The following is a 15138-nucleotide window of genomic DNA, read 5'->3' as shown; positions in this document are numbered from 1 at the left end:
ATTAGCGACAGTGATGACGCTAATTAGTGACTGTGGTGCAGTGGGCTGAGCACTAACTGACACTTACAAAGGGGCCTAGCTAACTGGCCTAACTGCTAACACTAGTGATACTAAAAAAGTGACAGTTTGCACTGTTTTTAGATCACTTGGATAGTGACAGGGGGGTGGTGGCGAGTGGGGAATCGGAGGCAATCAGAAACAATCACAGGACAATCAAAGGCAATCACAATGCAATCGCAGGCCAATCACAGGGCACTCAATTCCCGGGACAATCAAAGTCAATCCCAGGGCTATCAAACCAATCACGACACAATCAAAGCCGATCACAGGCCAATCAAAGCAAATCACAGGCCAATCACAGGGCAATCAAACCAATCACGACACAATCAAAGCAAATCACAGGGCAATCACAGGGCAATCAAACCAATCACGGCACAATTAAAGCCGATCACGGGACAATCAAAGCCGATCACGGGACAATCAAAGCCGATCACGGGACAATCAAAGCCGATCACAGGCCAATCAAAGGGCAATCACAGGGCAATCACGGGACAATCAAAGCCAATCACGGGACAATCAAATACAATTACAGCACAATCAAATTGTATGTCAGCACAATGAAATTGAATGTCAGCACAATCAAATACAATTGCAGCACAATCAAATACAATGCACTGGGAAGGTGATTGGGGGTGGGGGGGGGGGGGGGGCTGAGGGCGATCTAAGGGTGTGGGGGGTTGATTAGGTGCCCGCACGGGGCAGATTGGGTCCTGATCTGGTGGGTGGCAGACACAGGGGGTGACGATAGGAGATCAGTGAGGGATTACAGGGGAGAATAGATGTAAACAATGCACTGTGGAGGTTATCAGGAGGGGGGGGGGGGGGGTCTGAGGGCAATCTGAGGGTCTGGGTGGGTGATCAGGTGCCCCCAAGGGACAGTTTAGGGTCTGCGCTGATGGGTGGTGGTGACAAGGGGTGATAGACAGGTGATAGATGGGTGATAGACAGGTGATCAGTGGGTAAGGCAGCTATATAGCTGTATACAGCATACAGGGGGGTGGTCTGGGAGGGGGGTCTGGGGGGATCTGAGGGTAGGGGGGGTGATCAGGGGACCCTAGGGGCAGTTAGGGACCTAACCTAGGGGATAGCGTCCCTAGATAATGACAGGGAGTGATCGATGGGTTCTTAGGTGGGTGGTGGGGTGCTAGCAGGGGTGTGCTGGGGTGGTCAGGGGGGGTTCTGAGGGCTGGGGTGGGCGATCGGGGGGTCTGTGTGGCGAAAAACGGGTGTTTTGTGACTTATCTGAAGGCTGCCTGTCCTCTCTGATGGTCGCACGACGAGTGACCATCAGCGGAGGAGGCAGCCAGTATAATACACTTTGTTACAATAACAAAGTGTATTATACTCCTCTGATTGGCCGGATCGCCGCATTTGAAACCCGCCGGCGCTGCTAATTGGCCGGCGGGTTTCCGAGCAGGGTGGGCGGAGCCTATTGCCGGCGGCGATCGCGTCATTGATGACACGATCGCTGCACAGCCACCGCTGATGCTGCCCCCGCCGATGGGCGTATTGCGGTCGTTTGGGCCCGGTCTTTGCCGCCGCCCATCGGCTGGGGGCGGTCCTCAAGTGGTTAATGGAATTGATCTTTTTTTTTTAACCTGCCTGGCGTTACGTTTTTTGCACTTTTTTTTTTTTTTTTTTTTCATGTAGCTAGCCTAGCGCTAGCTGCATGATTGCCCCCTCTTTGTGGCGTCCCTCCCACCCCTCCGATCGGTGCCGGCGCAATGGCCCGTCCGGAAATCCCGTTTTGAACAGGATTTCCAGGAGGGCTTCCCCCGTCGCCATGGCGACGCACGTCGTGACGTCATTGACATTAGCGACGTCGTGACGTCACAGGGAGACCCGATCCACCCCTCAGCGCTGCCTGGCACTGATTGGCCAGGCAGTGCACGGGGTCTGTGGGGGGCGCTCGTTACGAGACAGATAGCGGCGCATCGGTGGCGAGCGGCGGCGATCGTCTCCAACACGCAGCAAGCAAAGTGCTTGCTGCGTGTTTTAAAAAAAAATTATTAAAATCGGCCCAGCGGGGCCTGAGCGGCACCCTCCAGCATCTCTGGACGAGCTCAGCTCGTCCAGAACGCTAGGGAGGTTAAATTGTTTAGCAGGTTTTCAGCCGTTATTGGGCAGAACCAATCGTTTCTGATTGAGGCGATTGATTGTCTGCAGGATTGTATCGTTAATGGCCACCCTAAATGTAAACAGATAGTGCAGTTAAAGAACCACTAACGCAAGAACCTGTAAAATCTAAAATACATGTGTACACATACAGTAGTACATTTCTCCCAGAGTAAAATTTGCTTTAAATTACTTTTCTCCTATGTTCCTGTCGTTTACAGTAGGTAGTACGGTAAATATCTGACAGATCTGACAGGTGTTGGACTAGTCCATCTCTCAGTGGGGGATTCTTAATATTTCCTTTATTCTTTACAAAAGCACTCCCTGGAAAAGGATTTATACCAAAATGTTGTCCAGATTCCCATACTTGCTTGTAGGCTATTTTGGTAGTTGAACTGAGCAACTGCCATGCCATTCAGTAAGAGCTTTTGAAGATGAAGAAAATCCAGGGAATCCCCCATGAGTAGATGGACTAATCCAAAAAATCTATCAGATCTGTCAGGTAATTTATAGTGCATTTTGCTCTTGGAGAAATGTACTTCATAGTGGTCTTTTTAAGGTGGACCTTAACTCAGAACTTCCTCTCTGCTCTAAAAGATAAGCACCGGCATAATAACCTTTAAAGCAAAACATTTCTTTGTTACAGCTGATACAAATCTTACAATAAATCTGCAGTGTGTCTACTTCCTGCTTTCATGGAAGCAGACATAGTGTTAACATCCTGTGTTTACAAATTAGCTGCTCTGCCATGGCAGAGGAGATTCCTGATCTGACTTAGCTGAAAGATAAAATTAGTGGTGATTAGACACAGACGAGGGGGAATTTCCTTCTGCCCTGTGCAAGAGTTCAGGTCCACTTTAAAGAGCTCCAGTGAAAATAATGTAATAAAAATACCGGTAAGTGCTTCATTTTTACAATAATTATGTATAAATTATTTAGTCAGTGTTTGCCCATTGTAAAAGCTTTCCTCTCCCTGATTTACATTCTGACATTTATCACATGGTGACATTTTTACTGCTGGCAGGTGATGTCACTGGAAGTAGCTGCTGCTGCTTGCTTTTTTGGCAGCTGTGAACAGCAATTTCCCACAATGCAACAAGGTTCACAGACAGGAAACTGCCAGGACCAGGGTCCTCACAGTTTCTTGTGGGAGGGGTTTCACCACAATATCAGCCATACAGAGCCCCCTGATGATCCGTTTGTGAAAAGGAAAATATTTCTCATGGGAAAGGGGGTATCAGCTACTGATTGGGATGAAGTTCAATTCTTGGTTACGGTTGCTCTTTAAGTTTGCTGGGATTTTACAGAGTTTACGTAGCGAATAATGCAGCATTTTCAGGCAGGAGTTATTGCGCCAGGTAGGATGTTAGTGCTTTGCCTATAAAAAATAATCGGAATAAAAATGTAGTGATTTCTTGTATTGCCACCAACACATATATATATATAACCTATGTGTATACATTTTTGTGATCTAAACAGGGAACCTGTGTCGCTGTACCGGATATCGCCCCATTCTCCAGGGCTTCAAGACGTTCGCCAAAGTGAGTCAAGCCAGCTGCATACAGCTATATCACTGGACGATATTTATACCGTCCGTTCAGAGAAATCATCATATAAAAGGGCAGAGAGGGTTGCGGATCGCTGGGCTAAAAATAAAAAAAAGAGTCTCTTAAAGGGGAACTGAAGTAAGAGGGATACGGAGGCTGCCATATTTATTTCCTTTTAAGCAATACCAGTTGCCTGGCAGCCCTGCTGATCCTCTGCCTCTAATACTATTAGCCATAGCTCCTGAACAAGCATGCAGCAGATCAGGTGTTTCAGACTTTAAAGTCAGATCTGACAAGACTAGCTGCATGCTTGTTTCTGGTGTTATTCAGATACTACTGCAGAGAAATAGACCAGCAGGGCTGCCAGGAAACTGGTATTGATTAAAAGGAAATAAATATGTCAGCCTCCGTATACCTCTTACTTCAGTTCCCCTTTAAAGCCTCGTATACACCCCTGTCTCAAAGTCTGGTGAGGCGGCCAATAAAAAGCGCCTCAGCTGATAACCGGGCATGTGTACAGCGGCCCCCGACACGCAAGCGATTCACCCGTCAGATCAACTCATCCTCAGTGATAGCCGATTCTATTGTTCACACTGCTCTCCCGCCCACCATGTGACATCATGCAGGCAACGGCGACGTTCCCCCTTCCCCACCCCCCGCGCACATCGTTAGCTACACAATGGGTGGCACCCTGACCCAGCGATGTCACCCAAGGATATCTGGTCCTGATGCCAACAACGACACTCTCACCGGTGTGTACGCACCTTTACATTTCAGTACTGTACTGAACATAGGGTTGCTAGCACCACCACAATAACTGACTTGAGGGACACTGGAGGTCTCAGGACCCAGGACAATTGCCCAGTTTACACCTAAGGAAGGGCCATTAGGGCTCAATTCAAAAAGCATGAGAGACATATGAGATCACGTATTAGATTTTAAAAACCAGAAATTTTACACTTTCATTAAATACATGAGCTCATTTTGAATTTCATAGTTACAGATTGCCCAGCAAGCTCAGGGTGAATCAGAACTCCCAGGAGTGTGTAAGGGGCTACAAAGGACCAAAAAGCCCTCTTACTAAAATGCTATACCAAACAAAAGTTTGCCTTCCTAAAACAGAAGGTATTTGCCATAATTCTGGTTGGAGTGAGCTCTGAGATGTCTCCCACAATGCATCACTGCTGAATATGCAAATCATTCTTTGTTGTCCCTGTAAACTAGCCACACCTCCAGAAACGCTGGAATGCAATGATGTGTCAGCTTTGTCAGCTTGTTAATTGTTCAGAGCCACAACAATCCAACATTGCGGAAAAAAAGATGAGGATTCGAAAGACTGCAAAATTTGTGTAATGGCAAAAAATGGAAGGTAAAAAAAGGACTGCTGGTGGAAAATATCACAACTAATTAGAATAATTGGCAACAGTAACCAGGGCCGGTTCAAGTAACAATTGGGCCCTAGGGCAAAATTATCCTGGGGGCCCCCCAACAGACACCCCCGAACCAAAAAGCGTAATTAGAGGCCCTGTGTTGCAGCCAAATTTCCTTCCTGGGCCCCTGAGCTGGCTGCTGACCCTCCCCCAATCACCTCCCAACTTAACAGACTCTGCAGAGTCCCTGGGGAGCAACAGTTAAGATGGGGGAGGGACAACTTTGGGGCCCCTACAGGCTCTGGGGCCCTGGGGCAATTGCCCATTTTTTGCTATGGTAGCTCCAGCCCTGACAGTAACATGACTGGGCATAAAAAGAGAATGCAATTATAGCTTATTTGTTGCAGTGTCACAACAGCAAGACTGCAGAACATTCCGACCGTCACCAATCGGTGGCCTTTATCAATTAGTACTTCAAGTGTATTTGAACAAAACGTGATCAGTTGCCTGTTGCTGCCTTATGTAGTGGCTCTGTAGGGATGGTGACAAAACCACAGCTTGAAGAGGGCGTGTTCTCCCTGAAATGTGGCATGACAGCCCCCTCATGACAGACCTCGGTAACAAATCAATTTAGTATTAAAGCATGGGAAGTTGTCTTTGTGCATTTATTCAATTAAACTTTTTTGGGGGAAATACGGTTGTTCATACCTAACGCCCCGTACACACACTAGATTAAAATTGACTCAGGCGGCCAAAACCGACCCCCTCAGCCGATAATCTGGTGTGTGTACAATGGCCACTGACTGTAAGTGATCTGTAAGGCTGATCAACCTGCTCAAGTGACGGCCGATACATTTGTTGGTGCCATTTATCCTGCCCGCCGCATGAAATCGGCCCTCTGCTCCAGCACATCTGACTATGCGTCTCTACAGCCTCCGGTCAGCGATGTCACCCGAGGGATCGGAACCCAGGTGACATTTAAAAATACAAACAATACTATATTTGCAAAATAAAGAGATTTAAAAAAATACAAACAAAAAACCCCTTTGATTAGACTGCAAATTTCTCTTAAGATGGTAATGGGGCAGCACGGTGGTGTAGTGGTTAGCTCTCTCGCCTTGCAGCGCTGGGTCCCTGGTTTGAATCCCGGCCAGGGCACTATCTGCAAAGAGTTTGTATGTTCTCTCCGTGTCTGCGTGGGTTTCCTCCGGGCACTCCGGTTTCCTCCCACATTCCAAAAACATACGGATAAGTTAATTAGCTCCCCCTAAAAATTGGCCCTAGACTACAGTACTTACAATACATAATATAGACATATGGCAATGGTAGGGATTAGATTGTGAGCTCCTTTGAGGGACAGTTAGTGACAAGATAGATATACACTGTACAGCGCTGCGTAATATGTCGGCGCTATATAAATACTAAATAATAATAATAATAATAATAATAATAATAATAATCCTATTGTTTCACGCATGTCTAATTCACCTAGGAAGGATGCTGCGGCAAAAGGAGTGCGAACGGCTGCTGTATGAGCGAAAAAGAGGACAATGAGGTGAGAATCCTGGAATGCATTTTTTGGGTGGCTTTCCTTTTACGTTTATCTTTTAAAATAAATTTGCTAACAAGAAAAAAAAACATGTAATTTTCCAAACCAGAACCAGCTTAACCACTTGAGGACCACAGTCCTTCTACCCCTTAAGGACCAGGCACTTTTTTTCCATTCAGACCACTGCAGCTTTCACGGTTTATTGCTCGCTCATACAACCTACCACCTAAATGAATTTTGGCTCCTTTTCTTGTCACTAATAAAGCTTTCTTTTGGTGCTATTTGATTGCTCCTGCGATTTTTACTTTTTATTATATTCATCAAAAAAGACATGAATTTTGGCAAAAAAATGATTTTTTTAACTTTCTGTGCTGACATTTTTCAAATAAAGTAAAATTTCTGTATACATGCAGCGCGAAAAATGTGGACAAACATGTTTTTGATTAAAAAAAACCCATTCAGTGTATATTTATTGGTTTGGGTAAAAGTTATAGCGTTTACAAACTATGGTGCAAAAAGTGAATTTTCCCATTTTCAAGCATCTATGACTTTTCTGACCCCCTGTCATGTTTCATGAGGGGCTAGAATTCCAGGATAGTATAAATACCCCCCAAATGACCCCATTTTGGAAAGAAGACATCCCAAAGTATTCACTGAGAGGCATAGTGAGTTCATAGAAGATATTATTTTTTGTCACAAGTAAGCGGAAAATGACACTTTGTGACAAAAAAAAAAAAAGTTTCCATTTCTGCTAACTTGCGACAAAAAAAATGAAATCTGCCACGGACTCACCATGCCCCTCTCTGAATACCTTGAAGTGTCTTCTTTCCAAAATGGGGTCATTTGTGGGGTGTGTTTACTGTCCTGACATTTTGGGGGGTGCTAAATTGTAAGCACCCCTGTAAAGCCTACAGGTGCTCATTGGACTTTGGACCCCTTAGCGCACCTAGGCTGCAAAAAAGTGCCACACATGTGGTATTGCCATACTCAGTAGAAGTACTATAATGTGTTTTGGGGTGTATTTTTACACATACCCATGCTGGGTGGGAGAAATATCTCTGTAAATGACAATGTTTTCATTTTTTTTACACACAATTGTCCATTTACAGAGTTATTCCTCCCACCCAGCATGGGTATGTGTAAAAATACACCACAAAACACATTATACTACTTCTCCTGAGTACGGCGATACCACATGTGTGGCACTTTTTTGCACCCTAACTGCGCTAAAGGGCCCAAAGTCCAATGAGTACCTTTAGGATTTCACAGGTCATTTTGCGACATTTGGTTTCAAGACTACTCCTCATGGTTTAGGGCCCCTAAAATGCCAGGGCAGTATAGGAACCCCACAAATGACCCCATTTTAGACAGAAGACACCCCAAGGTATTCCGTTAGGAGTATGGTGAGTTCATAGAAGATTTTATTTTTTGTCACAAGTTAGCGGAACATGACACTTTGTGAAAAAAACAATTAAAATCAATTTCCGCTAACTTGTGACAAAAAAATAAAAACTTCTATGAACTCACCATACTCCTAACGGAATACCTTTGGGTGTCTTCTTTCTAAAATGGGGTCATTTGTGGGGTTCCCATACTGCCCTGGCATTTTAGGGGCCCTAAACCATGAGGAGTAGTCTGGAAATCAAATTCCGCAAAATGACCTGTGAAATCCTAAAGGTACTCATTGGACTTTGGGCCCTTTAGCGCAGTTAGGGTGCAAAAAAGTGCCACACATGTGGTATCGCCGTACTCGGGAGAAGTAGTACAATGTGTTTTGGGGTGTATTTTTACACATACCCATGCTGGACGGGAGAAATAACTCTGTAAATGGACAATTGTGTGTAAAAAAATCAAAAGATTGTCATTTACAGAGATATTTCTCCCACCCAGCATGGGTATGTGTAAAAATACACCCCAAAACACATTATACTACTTCTCCTGAGTACGGCAATACCACATGTGTGGCACTTTTTTGCACCCTAACTGCGCTAAAGGGCCCAAAGTCCAATGAGTACCTTTAGGATTTTACAGGTCATTTTTGTTTCAAGACTACTCCTCACGGTTTAGGGCCCCTAAAATGCCAGGGCAGTATAGGAACCCCACTAATGACCCCATTTTACAAAGTAGACACCCCAAGGTATTCCGTTAGGAGTATGGTGAGTTCATAGAAGATTTTATTTTTTGCCACAAGTTAGCGGAAATTGATTTGAATTGTTTTTCTTCACAAAGTGTCATATTCCGCTAACTTGTGACAAAAAAAAAAAAATCTTCTATGAACTCACCATACTCCTAACGGAATACCTTTGGGTTTCTCCTTTCTAGAATGGGGTCATTTGTGGGGTTCCTATACTGCCCTGGCATTTTAGGGGCCCTAAACCGTGAGGAGTAGTCTTGAAACCAAATGTCGCAAAATGACCTGTGAAATCCTAAAGGTACTCATTGGACTTTGGGCCCCTTAGCGCACTTAGGGTGTAAAAAAGTGCCACACATGTGGTACCGCCGTACTCAGGAGAAGTAGTATAATGTGTTTTGTGGTGTATTTTTACACATACCCATGCTGGGTGGTAGAAATATCTCTGTACAATTGTTTGATTTTTTTTACACACAATTGTCCATTTACAGAGAGATTTCTCCCACCCAGCATGGGTATGTGTAAAAATACACCCCAAAACACAATATACTACTTCTCCTGAGTACGGCAATACCACATGTGTGACACTTTTTTTGCAGCCTAGGTGCGCTAAGGGGCCCAACGTCCTATTCACAGGTCATTTTGAGGCATTTGTTTTCTAGACTACTCCTCACGGTTTAGGGCCCCTAAAATGCCAGGGCAGTATAGGAACCCCACAAGTGACCCCATTTTAGAAAGAAGACACCCCAAGGTATTCCGTTAGGTGTATGGCGAGGTCATAGAAGATTTTATTTTTAGTCACAAGTTAGTGAAAAATAACACTTTGTGAAAAAAAACCAATAAAAATCAATTTCCGCTAACTTTTGACAAAAAATAAAATCTTCTATGAACTCGTCATACACCTAACAGAATACCTTGGGGTGTCTTTTTTCTAAAATGGGGTCACTTGTGGGGTTCCTATACCGCCCTGGCATTTTACGGGCCCAAAACCGTGAGTAGTCTGGAAACCAAATGTCTCAAAATGACTGTTCAGGGGTATAAGCATCTGCAAATTTTGATGACAGGTGGTCTATGAGGGGCCGAATTTTGTGGAACCGGTCATAAGCAGGGTGGCCTTTTAGATGACCGGTTGTATTGGGCCTGATCTGATGGATAGGAGTGCTAGGGGGGTGACAGGAGGTGATTGATGGGTGTCTCAGGGGGTGATTAGAGGGGAAAATAGATGCACTCAATGCACTGGGGAGGTGATCGGAAGGGGGTCTGAGGGGGATCTGAGGGTTTGGCCGAGTGATCAGGAGCCCACACGGGGCAAATTAGGGCCTGATCTGATGGGTAGGTGTGCTAGGGGGTGACAGGAGGTGATTGATGGGTGTCTCAAGGTGTGATTAGTGGGGGGAATAGATGCAAGTAATGCAATGGCGAGGTGATCAGGGCTGGGGTCTGAGGGTGTGGGCGGGTGATTGGGTGCCCTAGGGGCAGATGGGGGTCTAATCTGATGGGTAGCAGTGACAGGGGGTGATTGATGGGTAATTAGTGGGTGTTTAGAGGAGAGAACAGATGCAATGCACTTGGGAGGTGATCTGACTGCGGGTCTGCAGGCGATCGGATGGTGTGGGTGGGTGATCAGATTGCCCGCAAGGGGCAGGTTAGGGACTGATTGATGGGTGGCAGTGACAGGGGGTGATTGATGGGTGGCAGTGACAGGGGCTGATTGATGGGTGGCAGTGACAGGGGGTGACAGGGGGTGATTGATGGGTGATAGGTGATTGGCAGGTGATTGACAGGTGATCAGTGGGTTATTACAGGGAAGAACAGATGTAATTAATGCACTGGTGAATTGATAAGGGGGGGGTCAGAGGGCAATCTGAGCGTGTTGGCGGGTGATTGGGTGCCCGCAAGGGGCAGATTAGGGTCTGATCTGATAGGTAAAAGTGACAGGTGGTGATAGGGGGTGATTGATGGGTAATTAGTGGGTGTTTAGAGGAGAGAATAGATGTAAACAATGGATTTGGGAGGTGATCTGATGTCGGATCTGCGGGCGATCTATTGGTGTGGATGGGTGATCAGATTGCCCGCAAGGGGCAGGTTAGGGGCTGATTGATGGGTGGCAGTGACAGGAGGTGACAGGGGGTGATTGATGGGTGATAGGTGATTGGCAGGTGATTGACAGGTGATCAGTGGGTTATTACAGGGAAGAACAGATGTAATTAATGCACTGGCGAATTGATAAGGGGGGGTCAGAGGGCAATCTGAGCGTGTGGGCGGGTGATTGGGTGCCCGCAAGGGGCAGATTAGGGTCTGATCTGATAGGTAACAGTGACAGGTGGTGATAGGGGGTGATTGATGGGTAATTAGTGGGTGTTTAGAGGAGAGAATAGATGTAAACAATGGATTTGGGAGGTGATCTGATGTCGGATCTGCGGGCGATCTATTGGTGTGGGTGGGTGATCAGATTGCCCGCAAGGGGCAGGTTAGGGGCTGATTGATGGGTGGCAGTGACAGGGGGTGATTGATGGGTGATAGGTGATTGGTAGGTGATTGACAGGTGATCAGTGGGTTATTACAGGAAAGAACAGATGTAATTAATGCACTGGCGAATTGATAAGGGGGGGGGGGGGGGGGGTCTGAGGGCAATCTGAGCGTGTGGGCGGGTGATTGGGTGCCCGCAAGGGGCAGATTAGGGTCTGATCTGATAGGTAACAGTGACAGGTGGTGATAGGGGGTGATTGATGGGTAATTAGTGGGTGTTTAGAGGAGAGAATAGATGTAAACAATGGATTTGGGAGGTGATCTGATGTCGGATCTGCGGGCGATCTATTGGTGTGGGTGGGTGATCAGATTGCCCGCAAGGGGCAGGTTAGGAGCTGATTGATGGGTGGCAGTGACAGGGGGTGATTGATGGGTGATAGGTGATTGGCAGGTGATTGACAGGTGATCAGTGGGTTATTACAGGGAAGAACAGATGTAATTAATGCACTGGCGAATTGATAAGGGGGGGTCAGAGGGCAATCTGAGCGTGTTGGCGGGTGCCCGCAAGGGGCAGATTAGGGTCTGATCTGATAGGTAAAAGTGACAGGTGGTGATAGGGGGTGATTGATGGGTGATTGATGGGTAATTAGTGGGTGTTTAGAGGAGAGAATAGATGTAAACAATGGATTTGGGAGGTGATCTGATGTCGGATCTGCGGGCGATCTATTGGTGTGGGTGGGTGATCAGATTGCCCGCAAGGGGCAGGTTAGGGGCTGATTGTTGGGTGGCAGTGACAGGGGGTGATTGATGGGTGATTGACAGGTGATTGACAGGTTATCAGGGGGGATAGATGCATACAGTACACAGGGGGGGGGGTCTGGGGGGGGTCCTGGGGAGAATCTGAGGGGTGGGGGGTGATCAGGAGGGGGCAGGGGGGGGGGGATAAAAAAAAAATTAGCGTTGACAGATAGTGACAGGGAGTGATTGATGGGTTATTAGGGGGGTGATTGGGTGCAAACAGGGGTCTGGGGGGTGGGCAAGGGGGGGGTCTGAGGGGTGCTGTGGGCGATCAGTACAGATCAGTGTGTTTGGGTGCAGACTAGGGTGGCTGCAGCCTGCCCTGGTGGTCCCTCGGACACTGGGACCACCAGGGCAGGAGGCAGCCTGTATAATACACTTTGTATACATTACAAAGTGTATTATACACTTTGTAGCGGCGATCGCGGGGTTAACATCCCGCCGGCGCTTCCGTATGGCCGGCGGGATGTTACGCCGGGTGGGCGGAGCCAGTTGCCGGGGGAAGCGCGCGTCATCAATGACACGATCGCTCCCCCGGCGTAGCAAAAGGACGCACCGCCTTAAGGCGTATTGCAGTCCTTAGGGGATCCACTTTGCTGCCGCCCATGGGCTGTGGGCGGTCGGCAAGTGGTTAAAGGGACACTTAAGTCAAACAAAAAAAATGAGTTTTACTCACCTGGGGCTTCCAATAGCCCGCTGCAGCTGTCCGGTGCCCTCGCTATCTCCCTCCGATCCTCCTGGTCCCGCCGGCAGCCACTTCCTGTTTTGGTGACAGGAGCTGACAGGCTGGGGACGCGAGTGATTCTTCGCGTTCCTGACCACAATAGCGCCATCTATGCTGCTATAGCATATATCATATACCATATAGCAGCATAGAGGGTGCTAATGTGTCTGGGAACGCGAAGAATCACTCGCGTCCCCAGCCTGTCAGCTCCTGTCACCGAAACAGGAAGTGGCTGCCGGCGGGACCAGGAGGATCGGCGGGAGACGGCGAGGGCACCGGACAGCTGCAGGGGGCTATTGGAAGCCCCAGGTGAGTAAAACTCATTTTTTTTGTTTGAATTAAGTGTCCCTTTAAATTGGACCTGAACTCTTGCACAGGACAGAAGGAAAACATAACAAATGCACCCTGTATGTATATAGAGAGTTTAGCCTGTCTAATTCCCCCTCATTTGTGTCTAATCATCAGGGCCGGGCCAAGGCGGAGGCAAGAGAAGCTCTAGCCTCAGGGCGCAGTGTAAGAGGGGGAGCACAACTCACTCAGCTATCATTCCCCTATTGTGTTTGAAGCAGAGACAAATAAGAAAAGGGAGTACATGGCAGTGACTGCAAGCCAGATAACTAGAGAGTAAGGTGTTAGGGGGGTTTGGGAGCCCTGGGGCGCATCTTAGTCTAATAGCAATCAGTGTGTGACGGCTGAGGTGGGTGGGATGGGGGGAGGACTTTGGTGTCTCAGCCTTGGGTGCTGGAGGACCTTGTTCCGGCTCTGCTAATCACAAGTTGTAATTTGTCCTCCCCCGTGTCACATGACTGCCTATAGCAGATAAGCAGATAAGCTCATGTGAAAGCACAGGCTGTTAACAATATGTCTGCTTCCATGAATCAGGAAGTAAGACGCACTGCAGATTTATTTTAGGATTTGTATCAGCTGTAACAGTTTACAGTTAACCTTTAAACCTTTGTTTAAAGGTTTTTATGCTGTTGTGTATCTTTTAGAGCAGAGAGAAGTTCTGAGGTCAGGTCCACTTTAAATGATGCAAGTGGCGGTATGGCAAAGAGCTGTCCGCCCCATGCAGAGTATGTAGCAGCAGATCAAGGGAGTAAATCAAGTGTCACATTACTGCACTTCTACCTCCTCTGATTGGCACCCGAGTCTCCTCTCTCCCCCGGCATCTTCTTGCCAGCATGTAACAAGTTGATGTCACACGCATGGTGGGTAGCGTGACATGGCTTCAGCCTGGGGAGCCATGGAGATGGGGTCGCCGATCAGAGAAGGAAGGAATTTTCCTGTAGGTTAGTTTTACCTTCCAGCCAGGGGCGTAACAATAGACCCTGCAAGGGATGCAGCTGCAGGGAGGCCCAGAAGCCACAGGGGGCCCCGTCCTGAGAGACTGACAACTAAGAGCAAGGAGAGAAAAAACTTTCTGCTTTCCCACAATTGTTCTAATGACTGCATCTGCTCAGCCACAGATAGGGAATCATACAAAGTTTCGTAGACAGTCCTTATTCAGTGTTCACTGTTCAGCAGGGTGTACAGCTCTGTTTAGGGAGGGAGGAGGGTGTCTGGAGGGAGGGGGCCCTTATCCAAAGTTTTGCAGGGGGGCCCAGTTATTTCTAGTTACGCCCCTGCTTCCAGCACACTTCCCTGCTGCATACACTGCTATATCCTTCAACCCTCAGTGATCTGGTGGCCCAATAGCCACTGACCCAGGCCGCTCCTGGCCTTCCTTTTGATTTATTGTGGTGAACAGGGGGGGAAAAAACAGTTTAATATGTGGTAAGCAAAGAATGCTCTCTTGCGATCGCAATATGACTCCGGGAGTGCGGAGAGAGCTACTGCGCATGCACAGCCAATTACATCTGGTTACATCTGGTTAAAGGTGCCTATTAACAGTACAATTTTTTTACTGAATTAGATCTTTTGAACCGATTTTTACGTTATATAGAAAGTTCGCAGTTTTTGAGGGCAATCAATAGTGAATGATTCTTTGGTCGATTGCTTTATAGGATAAAATCGATCTCTTGAAAGTTGAAAAGTATGATCGCATTTGAAGAAAGAATATTCAGTAAATGTGAACATTCGATAATTGCCTTCAGATTACTTACGATCGTTCAAATCGCATCGAAAGATTGCATTTAGTGAAAAATTGTACCGTTAATAGGCACCTTTAAAGGTCACCAACTTTGCTCTGGTCGCAGCCTTTACTGGACCAAATTACCAGCTGAGTGAGCCGCTCAGAAGAAAACGACCAACGCGGTATGTGATTGTGCAAGTGACGGGACCTATTGGTGTTCTGTTTTTCCCTGAGGCCGGTTTCACATCGGCAACCAGCGTTTTAATTGCGGTGCGATTAGACTGCCGCATCGCAAAAAAACAAG

The 15138-nt window shown here is 47.1% G+C and overlaps 1 protein-coding gene across 3 annotated transcripts in view; it reads left to right on the top strand.

Annotated features, from left to right (window-relative positions):
- XDH (xanthine dehydrogenase) overlaps positions 1–15138 on the top strand; it is a 194070-nt gene that overhangs the window by 92904 nt on the left and 86028 nt on the right. For all 3 annotated transcript variants that reach the window (XM_068232795.1, XM_068232794.1, XM_068232796.1), the window contains 2 exons: positions 3655–3716; positions 6585–6647. In XM_068232795.1, the coding sequence (XP_068088896.1) occupies positions 3655–3716; positions 6585–6647 (125 nt within the window). The remainder of the gene's footprint in view (positions 1–3654; positions 3717–6584; positions 6648–15138) is intronic.

The sequence above is a fragment of the Hyperolius riggenbachi genome, chromosome 4, assembly GCF_040937935.1.
Source record: "Hyperolius riggenbachi isolate aHypRig1 chromosome 4, aHypRig1.pri, whole genome shotgun sequence".
NCBI lineage: Eukaryota > Metazoa > Chordata > Amphibia > Anura > Hyperoliidae > Hyperolius > Hyperolius riggenbachi.
This window is presented reverse-complemented; position numbering and strand designations above follow the sequence as displayed.